This window comes from Dendropsophus ebraccatus, chromosome 1 (genome assembly GCF_027789765.1).
Source record: "Dendropsophus ebraccatus isolate aDenEbr1 chromosome 1, aDenEbr1.pat, whole genome shotgun sequence".
Taxonomy (NCBI): Eukaryota; Metazoa; Chordata; class Amphibia; order Anura; family Hylidae; genus Dendropsophus; species Dendropsophus ebraccatus.
In genome coordinates this window covers 47,176,478-47,193,368 of record NC_091454.1, presented here as the reverse complement: position 1 = coordinate 47,193,368, position 16,891 = coordinate 47,176,478, and the positions used below count along the sequence as shown (strand labels likewise).

General features: G+C 39.8%; 1 protein-coding gene across 2 annotated transcripts in view; it reads left to right on the top strand.

The window, feature by feature from the left end:
* The window catches only part of SLC4A9 (solute carrier family 4 member 9), a 105,169-nt gene that overhangs the window by 63,993 nt on the left and 24,285 nt on the right, over positions 1–16,891 (top strand). The window contains exons 1-7 of one of the 2 annotated variants that reach the window (XM_069970410.1): positions 199–532; positions 5,730–5,890; positions 7,723–7,872; positions 9,570–9,631; positions 12,495–12,652; positions 15,109–15,196; positions 15,612–15,766. In XM_069970410.1, the coding sequence (XP_069826511.1) occupies positions 231–532; positions 5,730–5,890; positions 7,723–7,872; positions 9,570–9,631; positions 12,495–12,652; positions 15,109–15,196; positions 15,612–15,766 (1,076 nt within the window). In that variant the 5' untranslated portion in view covers positions 199–230. Of the gene's footprint in view, positions 1–198; positions 533–5,729; positions 5,891–7,722; positions 7,873–9,569; positions 9,632–12,494; positions 12,653–15,108; positions 15,197–15,611; positions 15,767–16,891 lie in introns of those variants that run through there. The other variant, XM_069970418.1, reaches the window with a different exon arrangement.

The window sequence follows — 16,891 nt, the reverse complement described above, 5'->3', positions numbered from 1 at the left end:
CTCTGTTGTAACAAGTGTTCATTTTCCACAAATATTAGCCATTGTTTTGTTGTTCATTCGAGCAGCTTGTGCTGGGTTGTTGGGACAGGCCATTTCAGACTCTGGTTGTATTTCAATGTTTAGTGTAAACACCCGGCAATGCTGCTTTACTATATAAAGTGGAAACACCTATTGTTCACTTTAGTACTTGGATACTTTTCTTTTCAGCTGATGTCTTAGTGGTTTTTAAAATGAAAATAGAAGAAAATGATAGATTTCTTGATTATCAAGACCAAGACACTGACTCAAATCATCTTCATAGTAGGAATTGTAGACAAAATGTTGTCCTGAGAAGTCGGAGCTCTCTGATTTTGTCGCAAGAACCCAGCCGCAGTATATTTCATTCTAGGACGGCTCCAGCAGCACAACAGGATGAGGTTAGATTTCATGTAGGTGACCATGAAGATGACGATGAAGACAGAAATGTCCTTTTTACACAACTTAATGAACTTTTTACAGAACATGAAGATGTAATATGGAAGGAAACTGGAAGGTAATATTGTTGGTACTGCTATTCATATAGTTTTAGTGTAGTATTGATAATATTACTGTTACATCTACTAATTTCATATAGTCCTAAGTTAAATAATTGGTGTAGAATCATCCGCCCAATGCATGTAAAATGGGTTAGTAATAATCCACGTACTGTAGGTGTACAAAACTCCATAGAGGTGTCTGTGTCTGTCTAGACAGTCTATTATAAGGCTGGGAAATTAACTGAATTAAAAAAATATGAATAACCCAATGCTTCCTCAAGATGCAGGACTAGATAAAAATATAACTTTTTTTTTTCCGTGGAACAGTTTTGCGTGGGGGCACCATAGGGGCATTATACTGTATGTAGGGGGTGTGTAGAAGCATAATCTTTTATGTGGGGGACACAATGGGAATAATACTGTCTGTGGGAACTTGTGGGGACACTACAGAGGCATAATACTTTGTGGGGGCAGTATTAGGGTATAATACTGTTTGAGGGTACTAGGGGCATTATTCATTAGGGGAAGCTATAGAGTTTGGGGGCACTCAGGAAAGCATTAAGCTATTTAGGGGCCATTATACTGTTTGGGGACAATAAAGTAGTATACAGTGGCATAGCTACCATAGAGGCAGGGTAGGCAGCTGCTATGAGGCTGTGAGGGAGGGAAGCCCGGGATGCACAGGGAAGATAAGAGTTTCCTGTGTCCTTCTGTTTAACCCCTTATGTATTAAAGTGAGTAAGTGACCTAGTGTTAACTTACAGGCTGCCACATAAAAAAGGGTTAATATGCAGAGGCCAAGGAGATCTCTGCTTCATTGCTCTGATAACCCCTTACCTCTGTTCTCTGGCTGCTGCAATCAAGTAGGAAAATGTTCCAGAGGTCAGGGGCTATCAGTGCAGAAACAGCAAAGTACAGATTTTTGTGTTTCAGAATGTTAGTGAACTTTGGGTCATCTGCACACTGCAGTACATAAGGGGTTAAGCAGAAAGTAGTCGGCTCCTTCATCTATGTATTTCACCATAAGGGCTCCTAATGGGCCCTAATAGTTAAATACAGTGGACTGACAGGGCAAGAAGCCATTGGCTCTCTGCTCTGCCAATCACATTAGTAGCTGCAGGCAGGATTCTGCCTCTGGTCACAAGAGTTTTAGTTTTTGGCCACATTACTGATAGACCCATTAACTAGCTTAAAATGTGCTAGAACTTTGCACCTAAATCCAGCATATTTTTCTAAGCATGGTGCCCCATCTGAAACCACATTTCCATTTATCACGACTGTCCTTTTTTCAGACAGTGCAGAAAAGTCTAAAAATGGTCTAAAACTCAGTCTTATAAGTAAATAAATAAAGTTTTTTGTCTAATAAGATTAATTGTTGAGTTTCTTATATTCACTTTTAGTATTGATTTACGCAAAGTTGTTCGAAATGAGTTACACTTTAAGGCTATGTTCATACTAGGTAAGTACCGTAGTGATCATGGCCGTTGTTGATCACGACCGTGATTACTACGGTACTTAGGTAGTGCTGCCACAGAGGAAATCCCGGAAAGAGTGTATACACATAGTATAGATTCCGGCCAGGATCCCTAGCGGCACCGCAAGAAACTGACTGACCCTGTCAGTGCACACAATGGTGTGTGCGGCTCCAGCCGCACGCTCCATTGTGGGCAGAGGGTAATTCAGATGAAGGCCCGCATCCGAATTCAGTGGCAGTAGAGATCATCCGGCCAGTACAGGATCCGCAGCAGATCTGATTTGATGCTGTGTTTAGGTCAAATCTGATGCGGATTTGTTGCAGATCCGCTGCCGATCCACAGCATAAAATCCGCTGCATTACGGTGTGTGTTAAGCTACCCTTAGAGATCAAAATCCAATAACCCTCGTATCTTGAGTCTTTATTGCAATGAGGACACAGATTGTGTAACATGTCCCAATGTTTATCTGTTATGTATTATAATAAATAATATTATTATTCTGAAAAGTATGGTTGGTATGTTTTGTGTTTGACAGCGCCAATTTGCAATAGAATAGTTTGTAGTTCGCAACAGCATAGTTTGACCCAAATTTTCAACATGAGTGACTGCTGCTCCATTAATTTTCTCTAGGTGATGTGAGTGAAGTACTCAGCTATCTCCAGCAGCTCCCCCAGAGAACCAGTAGTCGGATCCCTCGGAATTAAACAATTTGCCCTTATCCTTAGGATAGGGGATACTTTCTAGTGGTGGGACAACTCCTTTAAAACCTTTTAGGATGGTGTCACACACAGCGTTTTTGTATGTTTGTTTTTTAAAACTGCTACTGTAGTTTTCTTAAATCCACTTCTGAATAATAAAAAAAACAAGACAAAGAAACAGCCATATTTGTTTTAAAGCCACTGCGTGTGACACCAGTCTTAAGAATTTAACAAGCTTTAGTGTATTTCACTTACTATATCTATTTAGGAAATTGTATGCAGTTGTGAAATTTAAACATTTTATTCACGGTCACCAATTTCATCCCTGCTTCTCAAAGTCACTGGAAGCGAGATGACTCGTCTTGTGATTGGCTAAGCAGCATTTCCTGTGTGTCAGGATAGAGAGCAGGAAGCTCTTAACAGTGAAGAAGGCACAGAGGATTTGGGACAGATATGTACTTATGTAGTGTCTGAGCACAGGTGTGCCAATAGGTTTCTTATGTACCTGGGCAAAGTAGCTCACTCATGTTCTTACAAGGGGATGTAGGAAAAGGTGGTTTTTCCCCACTAGGTGTTGCTATTGTATTTATTGTGTATCTTGTATTATGCACAGCTGAGGGTCTCATGAGTTAACTGTATTATGGCATATGTTGTGTTTTCCACCTATTACAGATGCAGGCCTTTTTCCCTCACTTTTCTGCCTATCCCCTCTCTTCTCTCTTCCACGCACACACAGCCCCACCAATCCCACACTAGCTAGGTTGTCCCTTAGGAGCTAGTTCTTGGTTGGAGGGTTCTTCTGGTCTTTTTGTCAGTAATGTTGGGGAGAGCCAGACAGAGAGCACACTTCCTGCCACAGTGAAGCCAGGGCCTGTCTCAGGCCAGGACCCTTGTCAGGGATCAAGAAACCTATTCTTCTTATGCAAGTTATGACCGCTAGCATGCAGTGCTGGAAAGCTTTTGTGCAGTGTCCCAGAACAGCCCTTCTTATGCTCATATTTTTATTTTAACTAGTTCTGTTCTGGAAAGCTATGGTCCACTGCAAACTGCGTGTATTGTGTCCCCCTTCTCAGTATTCAGGTCTGCCATTTCAGTCATTTACTGCATGTGTATTCAGGTATCAGTGTCTAAAGGTATTATGTCGCCTCCTAGTGTTCAAGGATGGTACTTCTCATGTATATTCCTCTGTATATGCCTAATGGTGTGATGATGCAATGGCTGGATGTCACGTGACTGTGCCCTGCTTCCATGGTAACACCAATGGTCATCGAGCTTTTGGCTGGGGTTACCATGTGACTTCCTGTGCTACCTCAGTCTATTCCCTGCCACAGAGGGGGTAGGTTGTGAGTCGAGTCTTGTCCTCCACCTTCAGGAGACAAGTGTGTCCGTTCTCTCTCCCTGCTAAGAGAGAGGCCTGCGTGTGCTCTGCTGCTCCAGTCCACTGGCTGTGTTCCTGTCTCAAGTCTCAAGATTCTCATCTGGGTGTCGATTCTTCAGTCATTCTTCAATTCCTCTCATCATCATCTCCTCAAATCATCAACAGCAAGTATTTCATTCAAGTCTCATTCCACCCAGCATCTCAGCTTCAGTTTCACTACTACTCCCATCATTCAGCACGCTACTCTCACAGCCTATTGCAGCATCACCCATTACTCTGCTTTATCCAAGATTGCCTTATTCCCGGTTGCATCCGGAGAGACTGTTACTACTAGTTACCACCGTTACAATAAATATACAACTACCGTTGTTTCTGAACCTTGGCATTGGTGTGTTCATTGGTGCCCTGACTAAGGACAACGAAGAATCGCACGGCCAGTATTCCCGCATGGTCAGGAGCCCGGTTTCCAGCTGTGTGATACACCGTGACCACACTACATCCTACAGCTGCCCCGGTTCCTGCACCCTCACAACATCTGCACTGCGGAAGTGGCCCCCAGGGGCCAGGGCGTAGCATTTGAAGGGAGTGACATCCTCTGAGGAAAACCTTGCCCACACCAGGGATACCTTCAGCAACACAGGGTAGTCACCTGGAGTTAGGTAAAGCAGCAGTTAGGCTGCATATCCTACTGTAACGCACTGCTATTTACGAAAGTCTGAGAAAGTCTGCTCAACCCAGCGCAGAGACCTCAGACTACCGTAGCAGGACGGGTAACCAGACATGCACCTGCAATCTGAGAGCCTATGTACCTTTTCTGGGGATCTGTGCTCTCCATGACCAATCATGCCCAACATAGTATGAGCCTGTTAAAGGAACGCACTTTCACCAACTCTATTTTATGGTATAGAAGTAAAAACTAGTTGTAATTTGCCATACAACTATGGAAGGAAGTAACTGTGTGTATACTACTGAAAAACAGACCGACTTTTGTTCTGCTCCCCGGAATTGAAAGAGTGAAAAATAGTTGTGCACCATGGAGTGGACTCTCATTGGCTCAATAACAACAAAATCCTTTTGTCTTCCCTGCAAGGAGTTATTTTAACCAGACCATGCAGGTTTCTAAAAGTCTTTTGAAATGACAGGTAAGCGTTAGTGGGAATCTGTATGTAATTGGGAAGCTGTAATTCACATTCCAAATTGTTGACACTATTAGCTGTAGGGACCATATATGGATCATATATCCACCAGTGCATGTAAAAATGCTTTTATTATATAATAAGAAAAGTCAAAGAGGCTTTCCTGAACTGCAGGAAGCTGTAACACCTCTCCCCTCCCCCTTCCTTCCCATACCTGACCCTGCTTGGAGTTCAGCTTTGAGGTGTCAATCAAGCAGATAGGAGGCTGAGAAGAGGTAGTCAGCTTGCAGCTATTCAGGAGCTCAGGAAAGCCTCTTTGACTCCTTTTACCAGAGGATAAAAACATGTTTTTACTTTCTAGAAACAGCTGGATATATAAAAGGTATCATGTGCCTCCTTGTCCTAACAACTATCTAACAGTGTCAGCAGTTTGGAAAAGGAATAATAGCTGACAGATTCCCTTTAAGGTTAAACTTAAGTTTTTAATTGTCTTTAATACTTAGAAGAGTTGTCTGCTGTTTCTGCAGGTGGATTAAATTTGAAGAGAAAACTGAAGATGGAGGAGAAAGATGGAGTAAACCACATGTTACCACACTTACCTTGCATAGTTTATTTGAGTTAAGAACTTGTTTTGAGAAAGGGATTATTTTGCTGGATGTGGAAAATAACACATTTAAAGACATTGTAGGTAAGTTAAAAAAGGGTACTTAATTTAATCAAATGTATAACACCCAGCAGATGTTGGGATCATTAAGGTTCACACTGCGTAAAAGGCCAATTAAAATTTCCTTGAGTAGAAGTTCTTGTCAGAAATCCTCATGTTCACACATAGCATTTCATGTGAATTTAGTGCTATTTTGCCACGAATTGCGCAATTCACAATAAAATATCAATATTGTTTCCGCAATTCCATCAAAATCGTGGAATACAAATCAGTGTGGAATCGGCCTCAGTGTGAACAAACTCTTAGAAGACTATGTAGAGGGTAAGGGTCCTATTCCACGGGCCGAGCAGGGCCCGATCAACAATGTAAACAAGCGCCGATCTGCTAGATCGGCGCTCGTGTACTGGGCCTATTCCACGGCCCGACAATCGTTACCGAGGGCTGCAGGGACATCGTTACCGATGTCCTTGCAGCCCTTGCAGCATACATTACCTAGCAGGGCTTCTCCTCCGCTCCACCTTCCTCCCCGGGTCGCGCGGCGCAACAGCATCAACTCCGGAGCGGCCTGACTGACCTGTCAGACCACTCAGCCAATCACTGTCCGGGACCCCTGCTCCGGAGTTGATGCTGTTGCGCAGCGGGACCCGGGGAGGAGGGCGGAGCGGAGGAGAAGCCCTGCTAGGTAATGTATGGTGCTTCTCAAATCGTCGGTCGCCCGCCGCACACCGCTATTCCACGAAGCAATGCGCGGTGGGTGACTGGTGATTTTAAGTTTGGGCCTAAATAAACGATCAGCCTATGACACAATCATCGGCTGATCGTTTTCTCTATTCCACCGAGCGATAATCGGTCGAATCAGCCGATTATCGCTCCGTGGAATAGGCCCCTAAGTCAATGTACTATACATATTACATAGTATGTATTCAATATAATACTGGATATCAGAGGCAAGGCTAGGATCTAAAAACATCAGGGGCATGGTCCTAAAGGCATGACCTTTGCAAACCATCGTACCCCAGCAAATATTTATATACAGATATTACTCCGTATGTGCCAGTGATGATTATCATAATTACATGGAAATTAGAAAAAAAAATTATTAATCATAAAATTTTGATATAAACAACACAGCAAGTCATTTTTGGAGATACATTTTCTTTAAAGAGGTTGTCCATAAAAATAAATACTTGGCCAGGTTACCAGGGCTGCAGGGGACATGTCGGTAATGCATACTTACTTTTCCCATTGCCCCGCCACTGCCGGATCCAGAGCACTCAGTAAAGAGTCTATGCTGAGTGACTATTTCTGGCAGGAGCACAACGTCATAGTATGTTATGAAAACACAGAAAGCATTGCAGAGCAGGCGGCCCAGGATTTGGCAGTGGCGGGGCAACGGGACAAGTAAGTTTGCATTACCGACTTGTCCCCTGCAGCCTCGGCAGCCTGACTAAGTATTATTTTTTTCCAGACAACCTCTTTAAGGTTACATTCACAAACACCATTTTTACTGTGGATTTGATGCTGTGTAAATCAGTGTAACTAAATGATTCATCAAAGTGTTTAATCCACAGGAAACACAGTACTGGGTCCCATAATAGATTTTTCAGATTGGAGGGGGTGAGACTCTCAGCACTTCACCTGCTACCAGGCACAGCGCAGTACATTCAGTAAAAGCACCATCATTGCACCATAGAATTTTTTTTTAATTCAAGTTGAATTCAAAGCATATTTTGAAATACAATTTTTAATTGTGCAGTAACTCCTTTAAATACAGTGACAGCACACAGGAAAATGCAGTTACATAGCATTTTATATTTGCTTTATAAGATAAATGTTTTCTTTTTTTTCCATTCCAGAGCACATTCTAAAACAAAGGCTTCCCAGTGATAGAACAACTGAAGAGGAAAATGATCACATATTACATACCCTTCTTCAAGGACATGTGCACCACATCAAAAAATCATACAGTAGAATTATTAAAGACGTCATAAAATTTTCATATAAAGGTGAGGTGTGTGTACTGTATACCTGTATATATGTATACCTGGTTTATCTTGTTATCCTCTATATTATTTTCTTGTAGTGAGCATTATACCTGACCCCACTGCAAAATTTATAGCTTATACTGCTCACTACTGTTCTATAATGGTTTCCATGCTGCTGCTGCTGCTGCTTCTTCTTAGGGTGTATATAGTGACATAAAAGAGTAGGATCCAATTTTGTAATATACTTACTACATACTATATTCAAGTTATATAACAGAAATAGTGCAGCTCATGTACACAAAGTTGACAAGTTACCCTTAACTCTTTCACGACCTGGGGTCATTGATGCCTCAATGCCCAGGTTGTTTTAGGATATCAGCTTATGGGATCATAATGATCCCATAGGCTGATGTCCCTGTGTCTGCCCCCTCTCCTCTGTTCCCTGCCGCTGTTACAATCTTGTGACAGCAGCAGGGGAGAAAAGGGAGGGGGCAGAGCTCACAGCCACACGCTTGGCGCGGACCCTGCCTTCCCTCCCTGCCTCCCTACCCCCGCCAGCCTTTGTAGCCAGGAAACCGGAAGCCTGAGGCTACCATTGGGGCTCTGCGATCACTTCGCAGAGCCCCAATGGACACCGGCAGAGAATTCTCCCTCTGTAGAGGGAGAATTCTCTGTCAGGAGCCCTATAGATGCTGCGGTCGTGCTGACCGCAGTATCTATAGGGTTAACTCTCAGCACCCGAGCTCGGCTCTGGTGCTGAGAGTTGCGCCGGGTCCCCGGCTATCACTGATAGCCGAAACCCGCCGTGGATGAAACAGGCGCAGCTCCTGTGCCTGTGTCATCCTGGATTGTTAATTAACATCGCTGCAGCTTCAGGGATAGGCTGCAGTGACGTCAATTAACTGTGGAGCAGCGGAAGGAGGTTAAATGATATCGGAAAGCACAGGTACACTTCAAAGCTATGACAGACGTTTTTTTCTGGACATCATTTCAAGGCAAAGGATGCCTGTCTTTTGCTAATGATGGTTGCAGATAATGTTCCTGCTCCTTATTTGTGACCGTCATTAGCAAAAGATGACCGTCCGGGAAGACAGCTGTAAAATCCTGTTGTAGGAAGATAAATCTGCTTTTAAAGACCTTTATATTATATGTTTAAATACAAATAATGAAATTTAACTTCTCAGATATGTTTATTGCCACTTACAGTAAAATGAATCTGAATTTTAATATACCAGGTTTGTAAACATCTCAGTACACTAATTTACTATGTGATCAAAGTCTCTTAGCTTAAAGGGTTTCCCCATCTTAAAATTTTCTCCTAAACTAAAGCTGACAGTCTGGTTTCTGCTACCCCTGACAATCCGTTATCATGGAGGGAAGTTGCAGCCAGCTATACATTTTCCCTACAGTAGTTATGGTTACTGCAGCAGACTATTTGTATGACATAATAGCCAATTATGCACCCACATTCCTAAGGGGCCTACATAAACCACATCAGACTTTTTTTTTAAGATACTACAAATTACATGTAAAATTAGGACTCCATTTTACAGAATTTGCATGAGTGACTAGGAACAATGAATTCTCTCTCTCTAAACATAGCTACGGTTTAATTTTTATCTCAAATGCAATTACACAAAAAAAATTGTACTTTTCAACTAAATTCATATAGTCGATCTGTATACATTTATATGTAAAAATATACTTTTATATGCCAGGCAATAAGAAATCTCCAGAAAACGCACTTATAGAACTATGTGAAATGCCTACACGTGAACAGGTAAAGTAATATACTGTAAATAATTTTATTAACAGTTTATGATGTTATAATATGCTTGCCATTTATTTCTAACTTTGCGTAAAGCAATAGTACAAATGAATGTAATGCTTTGTGATGTATCTTACTAGAGAAAAAATACCCTTTCTACTCTTATCAGGCTCTTTTCCTGCTACCTCTAAACTTTCACTGAAAAATAGTCCATCTTGTATTTATAACACGGACTAGCAGCTCACTGAGAGATCAACTTAAGTATAGGGTGCTTATACAAGTCTATATAGAGTGGATGGGCAAGAAGGAAGAACTTAAACTGCTCAGTACTGCTCTATATTGTCCTTCATATAGAAGTTATATAATGGCCAGAAATAATGTTACATGTTACTTGTGACACACGTGACGGCATATCGTGAAAAGGTACTTTGTCCACATTTTTGGCTAAGAGGTACTGTAGAGCTACTGTGAACAAGACCTGCCTCACCTGATCAGCATTGCAGCTCTGTCCTTTAAGCAATGACAGGCCTTATTTTACCATCTTTTCAGTGTATAGGGGTTTGTAAGACTAGATTTAAAATATCATTGCTGCATTCTTCCTCCCTAAGCTTGTTTTTCTGAAAATTCCACAAATGCCTTTATAGTAAATGACACCTACACTTTCTAAAGAATAGTTGTCACTCTTCATGTTACATAATTTGAGAGCTGTATTACATCAACTAAGGTATGTTACATGTTTACCCATGAGTCTATAGTACAAACTATAATTACAACAGTGCAACATTGTGTACAGCTATTTTATGGTTTGCTTAAGAATAGAGTTACCCTTAAAATTCTTTAAAATTATTGATGTTTTATGGTTTCTTTTTCCATTGATTGTGACTGTATGTAGGATTATTTTTTGTAGAAACAAAGAACAAAAAGAAAGGCAGAGCGCCTCATAGAGTAGTACCTCTAGATTGAAATAATGATCTAACACATGTAAAAAATCACTGCTCACCTTTTGGGGTTGTGGAAACAGAGCCACAACACCCAACAGCACATGTAATGGTGTGTCCAACACACCTCCCAGGGATTGGGGTAGCAGCAGTCTTCACAACAGGTCTAAACCGGGCTCCTTGTGCAAGGACCCGTGGAGTCAGGTAAAACCAAAAGGTGCCAAAAATGACAAAAAAAAAAATGACCTGGAGATTGCGCTCACCACCAAACAACGTAGTAGAAACCGATGTTCACATAAAACACGATTTATTCAGTCCAACAATTTTTTGTGGGACCAATCATACTTTAAATTCCAGTTTTAATTTCTCTCTAAAATGTTTCTTTAAAAAAAAAATATAATAATAATAAAATATATATATATATATATATATATATATATATATATATATATATATGAAGTGAAGTGGGGAAAAAAGCAATTCTGCAAATTTTGGGGAGTTTTATTCTTATGTTTTTCACTGTGTGGTAAAACTGACATGTTAAGTTTGTTCTGCAGATCAGTATGAAGTTGTATAGTTTTCCTATTTAACTTTTTTTTTTTTTTACAAAAATAAAACCGTTAAAAAAACTTTGCATCACATATTCTGACCCCCTATAACTTTGCATTTTTCCATCTATAGACATAAAGGAGAAGTCCAGCGAAAATTTTTATTGAAGTATTGTATTGCCCCCCAAAAGTTATACAAATCACCAATATACACCTATTACGGGAATTTTTTTCCCTGCACTTTCTACTGCATCAAGGATTCACTTCTTGGATAAAATGGTGATGTCACGACCCGACTCCCAGAGCTGTGCGGGCTGTGGCTGCTGCTAGAGGATGATGGCAGAGGGATTCTCAGTGTCCCTCCAGTGCCCTGTGTCCCTCAGTGTTCCCCTGTCATCATCCTCTCCAGCAGCCACAGGCCGCACAGCTCTGGGAGTCGGGTCGTGACATCATTATTTTATCCAGGAAGTGAAGCCTTGATGCAGTAGTGCAGGGAAAAAAGCACTTTATAAGCATTTCCCGTAATAAGTGTATATTAGTAATTTGTATAACTTTTGGGGGGTAATACAACACTTTAATAAATATTTACGCTGGACTTCTCCTTTAAGTCTAATCTTTGGCATATTATTTGTAGTTTTTATTGTTACATTTTTAGGTAAAGTTTTTTTTTCCCAATCATTTTTGTAATACAAATAAAGAGTTGGTTTGGATTTTATTACATCTGTAGTCTATCTAGGTGACTTCTCTTTATGATAACTTGATTACTTGTACACAATGAACGGTCAAACTGCAGACCTTGTATTACAGGCTGCCTAAGACTATAATAGGACTCTTATTATGACCACAGAGGCTGCAAAAGACCTGTGGCAGCAATGACAGCTGATTGTTATCAAATCTGATGATGATGCCATGACAACTGACTGCATTGCAGTTAGGGCAATAGGACGTTTGGTTGGACCACATAAGTAACTGTCATGCAGCCTCTATCCACCTAGATGCTGCAGGTACCACTGACAGCAGTTCCTTAGTGGGTTAAATGATTATGGCTTTCAGCTGTAGATAACAACTGTAGGTTATGAAAGTATGGAGTTCCCAAGTGCACTTCTGCCATCCATCATATATAGCAGAATGTGCTAAGTGGTTTAAAATACCCTAGCATTTTGCTGTTGCAGAGTTTGCGTAATTCCTTCACTTAGCTGGTTGTCCTGTTGCTGACATAAATGTAACCGAACATTGCTCTTGGCAGCTACTGAAACTTTGTATATGGAAAAAAAAACATTTTCTTTCATGCCAATTGTACCAATAGCCTTCAAATCACACTGATACTGTGTTAAATAAACATCTAACTATATTGTTACTTTGTTTACTTTGAATCATGTTCTCTTTCAGCTTAAAAATAAATTCAGAAAAAAGATCCCTGATGAAGCTGAAGCCGCAAATATTCTTGTTGGTGAGGTGGACTTTTTGACTCAGCCATTTGCAGCTTTCATTCGATTAAAAGAGGCAGCTGTACTTGGCTCCTTGACAGAAGTGGCTCTTCCGACTAGGTAATATCTGTGATTTCATGATGGCTCAGCCCAGCCTAATACCTGAATATATGTCTTTTTCCTGTAGACACTTCTTTTTACTTAGTGGGCTTTAAAGGACAGTAGAGTTCACAAAACACCACAAACCCTTTAAATAACATATACCTGTCATTTCAGGTAACTTTAGGGTAAGCTGGTATGTGTACATGAAGAATTGTAATATTTGTCACCATTACATAACTTGTATATGGCATTTTTCACCAGATTTCTATTTGGAATTTTTTTTTCAAATTTTTCATTTGTCCCCAAACTAGTGGGATAGGAGAAGTCTAACCTCTATGATGACTCCAATATACTCCCCAAACGGAATAGCCTTTTTTCTCTGATAAGAAATATTATGATATATTATACAATAAGATTTATTATGTTTCTTATATTGGCATGTATCATTGATATACTGTATGATTGATAAAAAAAGAATGTTGCCTATTAAAGTTACATGCACAGATGCATGTATCATACCATATATTTGCATATTGGGGTCGGGTGCATGTTTCAAATGTTTCTATAATATTGTGTTGAGTAATTCCTCTGTAACTCCTAGATATAGCTATAAAATTTGCTTTCTAGAGAGGTGCTTGACAGTGGCTTACCCACCTCCCCAGAAAACTATTGAAAGTGTATAGGCAACCTTACTCCATGGTATAACTTTTAGTCCCATATTTATCAACATAAGACATAATATAACACAGAAATTGATGTAAAAGGCCATAGCAACCAGTCACAGTTCAGCTTTTAACTAAAACTACATAAGGATTCTGTGCTTGTCTTGGTGGCTGATCTAATCACATTTAAGTTTTAACAGAATTATACACTCATACGCTCTAAGAGACCGGCCGCTCTGTGTGCGATCAGTGTGCGCCCGCATCAGAACTCCCCAGTGCACACAATGGAGCATGCGACCGGAGCCGCAAGCTCTATTTTGTGAACTGACAGGGTTTTCTGCAGCCGCTAATCATTGAATAGCGGCTGCAGAAAACTGACATGTCAGTTTTCTACGGCGCTGCTAAGGATCCTGGCCGAAGTGTATACTATGTGTATTACACAGCACCAAAATGAGGGAGAAGTGACTGCTGACCTGTCCCCCTCATTCCCAAATCACTGCCTGTGCTGCTAAACGACAGCAATTGGGGAGCAGTGATGGGGCTGCCCACTGAAGTCAGCAGGGGTCAGCTTCCACACTCTGTGTAATAGGAGCATCAAACTATTGCTGTCATGACCGGGATTTTTCAACATGTTCATAGACCACTATCAGCCGACATTATAAATGTTGGCTGATTGTGGCCTTTTAACTTTATCAATTATAAAAAAAGGTTATCTGCCTGAACAGCTGGTAATTGGCCAAGTAAGAGCCCTATTACACTGGACGATTATCGCGCAGAATACTGTTAAATTGTTCTAATTTAAATGACAATCGTTCCGTATAAATGCAGGCAACAATCGAAAAATCGTCAGTGTGTCATTATTTCATTTAGTGTGTCATAATTCAATTAGTTCATTTAGATCTGACCCTATAATCATTGTTAATCGCTCATTAATTGTTTAGTGTAATTCCACTTTGTTCATTCTTTTGATGGGATCAGAAGGAGTAAACAATCGCAGTAACGCTCATAACTAATGACTATCGTTCTGTGTAATATGGTGAACGATTTCAGAATAATGATAAATCACTAATGTTTATCATTAAAAATGTTCATCTAAAAATGTTCATCTAATAGGACCCTAAGGCTGGTAATCGTTTTGTGTAATAGGGCCTTTAGTTGAGATCTAGTCACTGTAATAAAACACATCCAGCTTGTCTCAAGGTTTATAAGTCCTTTTTATGCTATGTCTCCTAATATATGGGACAGTTGGCAACTATGACTACTGGAACTCCATCAAAAACTATACAGACCTACTGTTGTAAAGACTAGAAGACAGTTACATAGCATCTGCCTTGAACAAAATAATCAACAGTAGAGAGAGAATAGCGAAGCGTTCTTTTACACTACACTACTAAAATGTGTTATGTAACAATGTTATTTTTGTACCATTCCAGTATGGAACTAAAATTTTAGGATGTGGCTTTTACAGAATTGCTAAGACAATAATTTTTCAAACTGGTGATGAAAATAAAGTAGGGATGGGAAAACTTCTGCCCACCAGCTGTTGGCCATGGCTGTTCAGACACAATGGGAATTGTTGTTTGCAACATCTTGAGGTCAGAAGGTTTCCCACACCTGGGTTATAGTTTGCAATTTTTTTCTACAATTGGGTGCTGCAGTCTTTTGTTGAAACTATTAGTACTTGTAGATAGATTTTGTATCCCCATCATATCCAACAAAGTTAATGTCTACAAAAACTATCCATTAAGTAGCATATAAGCAATATATTCCTTAATGAAAGTCTTCTCAATGAGCCACTGTTTTTTCTTGCAGATTTATTTTTATCCTTCTGGGTCCGAGAAGAAACACAAAAGCGTATCATGAAATTGGTAGAGCTATGGCCACCCTACTCACTGATGAGGTAAATACTTTATTTGTTGTATAGTATCTGTAATATCTTCCTGTACATATGTTTCATGATCTGTAGATGATTTATGTTGTATAAATAACAATAGTTCCTGTATAGTTGGCTTAAGTCTCGCTTACAGCTTCTATTTGCCTATGTAAAATCAGACAAAAAAATGTTATAGAGCCCAATAAAACATAGGGGGATATTTATCAAAGGGTTTAAAATTTAGACTGGTGTAAACTGCCCACAGCAACCAATCACAGCTCAGCTTTCCTTTCACTAGAGCTGGAATCTGAGCTGTGATTGGCTGCTGTGGGCAGTTTACACCAGTCTAAATTTTACACCCTTTGATAAATCTCTCTGATAGTGTGTTGAGCTATGAAAAAATAATTATTTTCTACCTCTTATTTTTCACAATTAATTGTAGTTGTTCCAAAAAATTTCATACAAGGCTATGAACAGAGATGAACTAACAGCAGGAATTGATGACTTTCTAGATGAAGTCGCTGTTTTACCTCCAGGCAAATGGGATCCAACTGTGCGCATACAACCTCCCAAATTTGTGCCATCAGTACAAAGAAGGTAAAATAGTTTAGTATGGTTGTTAATAGTTAGCTACCTATTTTCACACAGTACAGCAACAGCCCCCCCCCCCCCGTGAGGTTAGTGTGTGCAGTACCTGTGCATTCAAGTTCATTATACTAACAAGTTTTAAAGTAAGAGTTTAAAAGTACAGATTAATAAAAGTAAATGTGTGTTGCTAAAAAAAATAAAAAAAATATACATTAAAATGCAAAGAAAAAAGTAGCAATGTCAGTAAAATTGTTATTAATATTTTTAAGTTGTGTCAGAGAAAGACAAAAAATTGACTTGACTACACCATGAAGAACAAAATAAGTGGCATCTTTGAAGCATCAATCTAAAGATTTTTCCATCTTGCAAAGCAATCTCTAGTATGGGGACCTATGTCCGCTGTTAGAATACAACAGCAGGGTGGACATGCAGCTGCTCCATTTATTCTATATGTAGAGCATTCAGCTGAGATCATGGGAGGCCCCAGCGTTCGGACCCCCCGGCGGTTAGTTAGCCCTATCCTATGGATAGGGGATGACTTTGCAAGATGGAAAAACATCTTTAATTTTAGAGTTTTTGTTTTTAGCATCCCGCCTGCCACAAACCATAACTTTTAATTTTTTATTATTTTTTTTTTTTTAGAAAAAACAGCAATTTCACAATATTATTATTTTTTCCCTTGTATCATATTCTATGTGTGAGATAAAGAAAGTGATAATTAAACAGATTTGACTTTTACAGAAAAAAATGGAAAATGGGTTTTGAGTAATTTTCACAATTTACCTATTTACTATTTAACTTACATTTTAGTCCCCCCCCCCCCCATAGACTCAAATGTATGCTCTTGTATTATAATAGTTCCCTTTTAAGTCAACTCTGGTATAGTTCTTATAGCAGCACCACAAAGAGCACTTTACATGGAGCAGTGTGTGTGTGTGTGTGGGGGGGGGGGGCACTATTCATTATGTGTCAAAACTATAATCTCATCTGTATTCTTCAGGTTAGTATGCCTAACACAATACCCAATTTGTTGATGAGTTTTTTTTAAATGCTTTACTATTTTTTAAAAAATGTAAAATTAAAATGGAGGATCTTAGTAGTTTGGGTATTTCTGCACACAGGGATACAAAATGT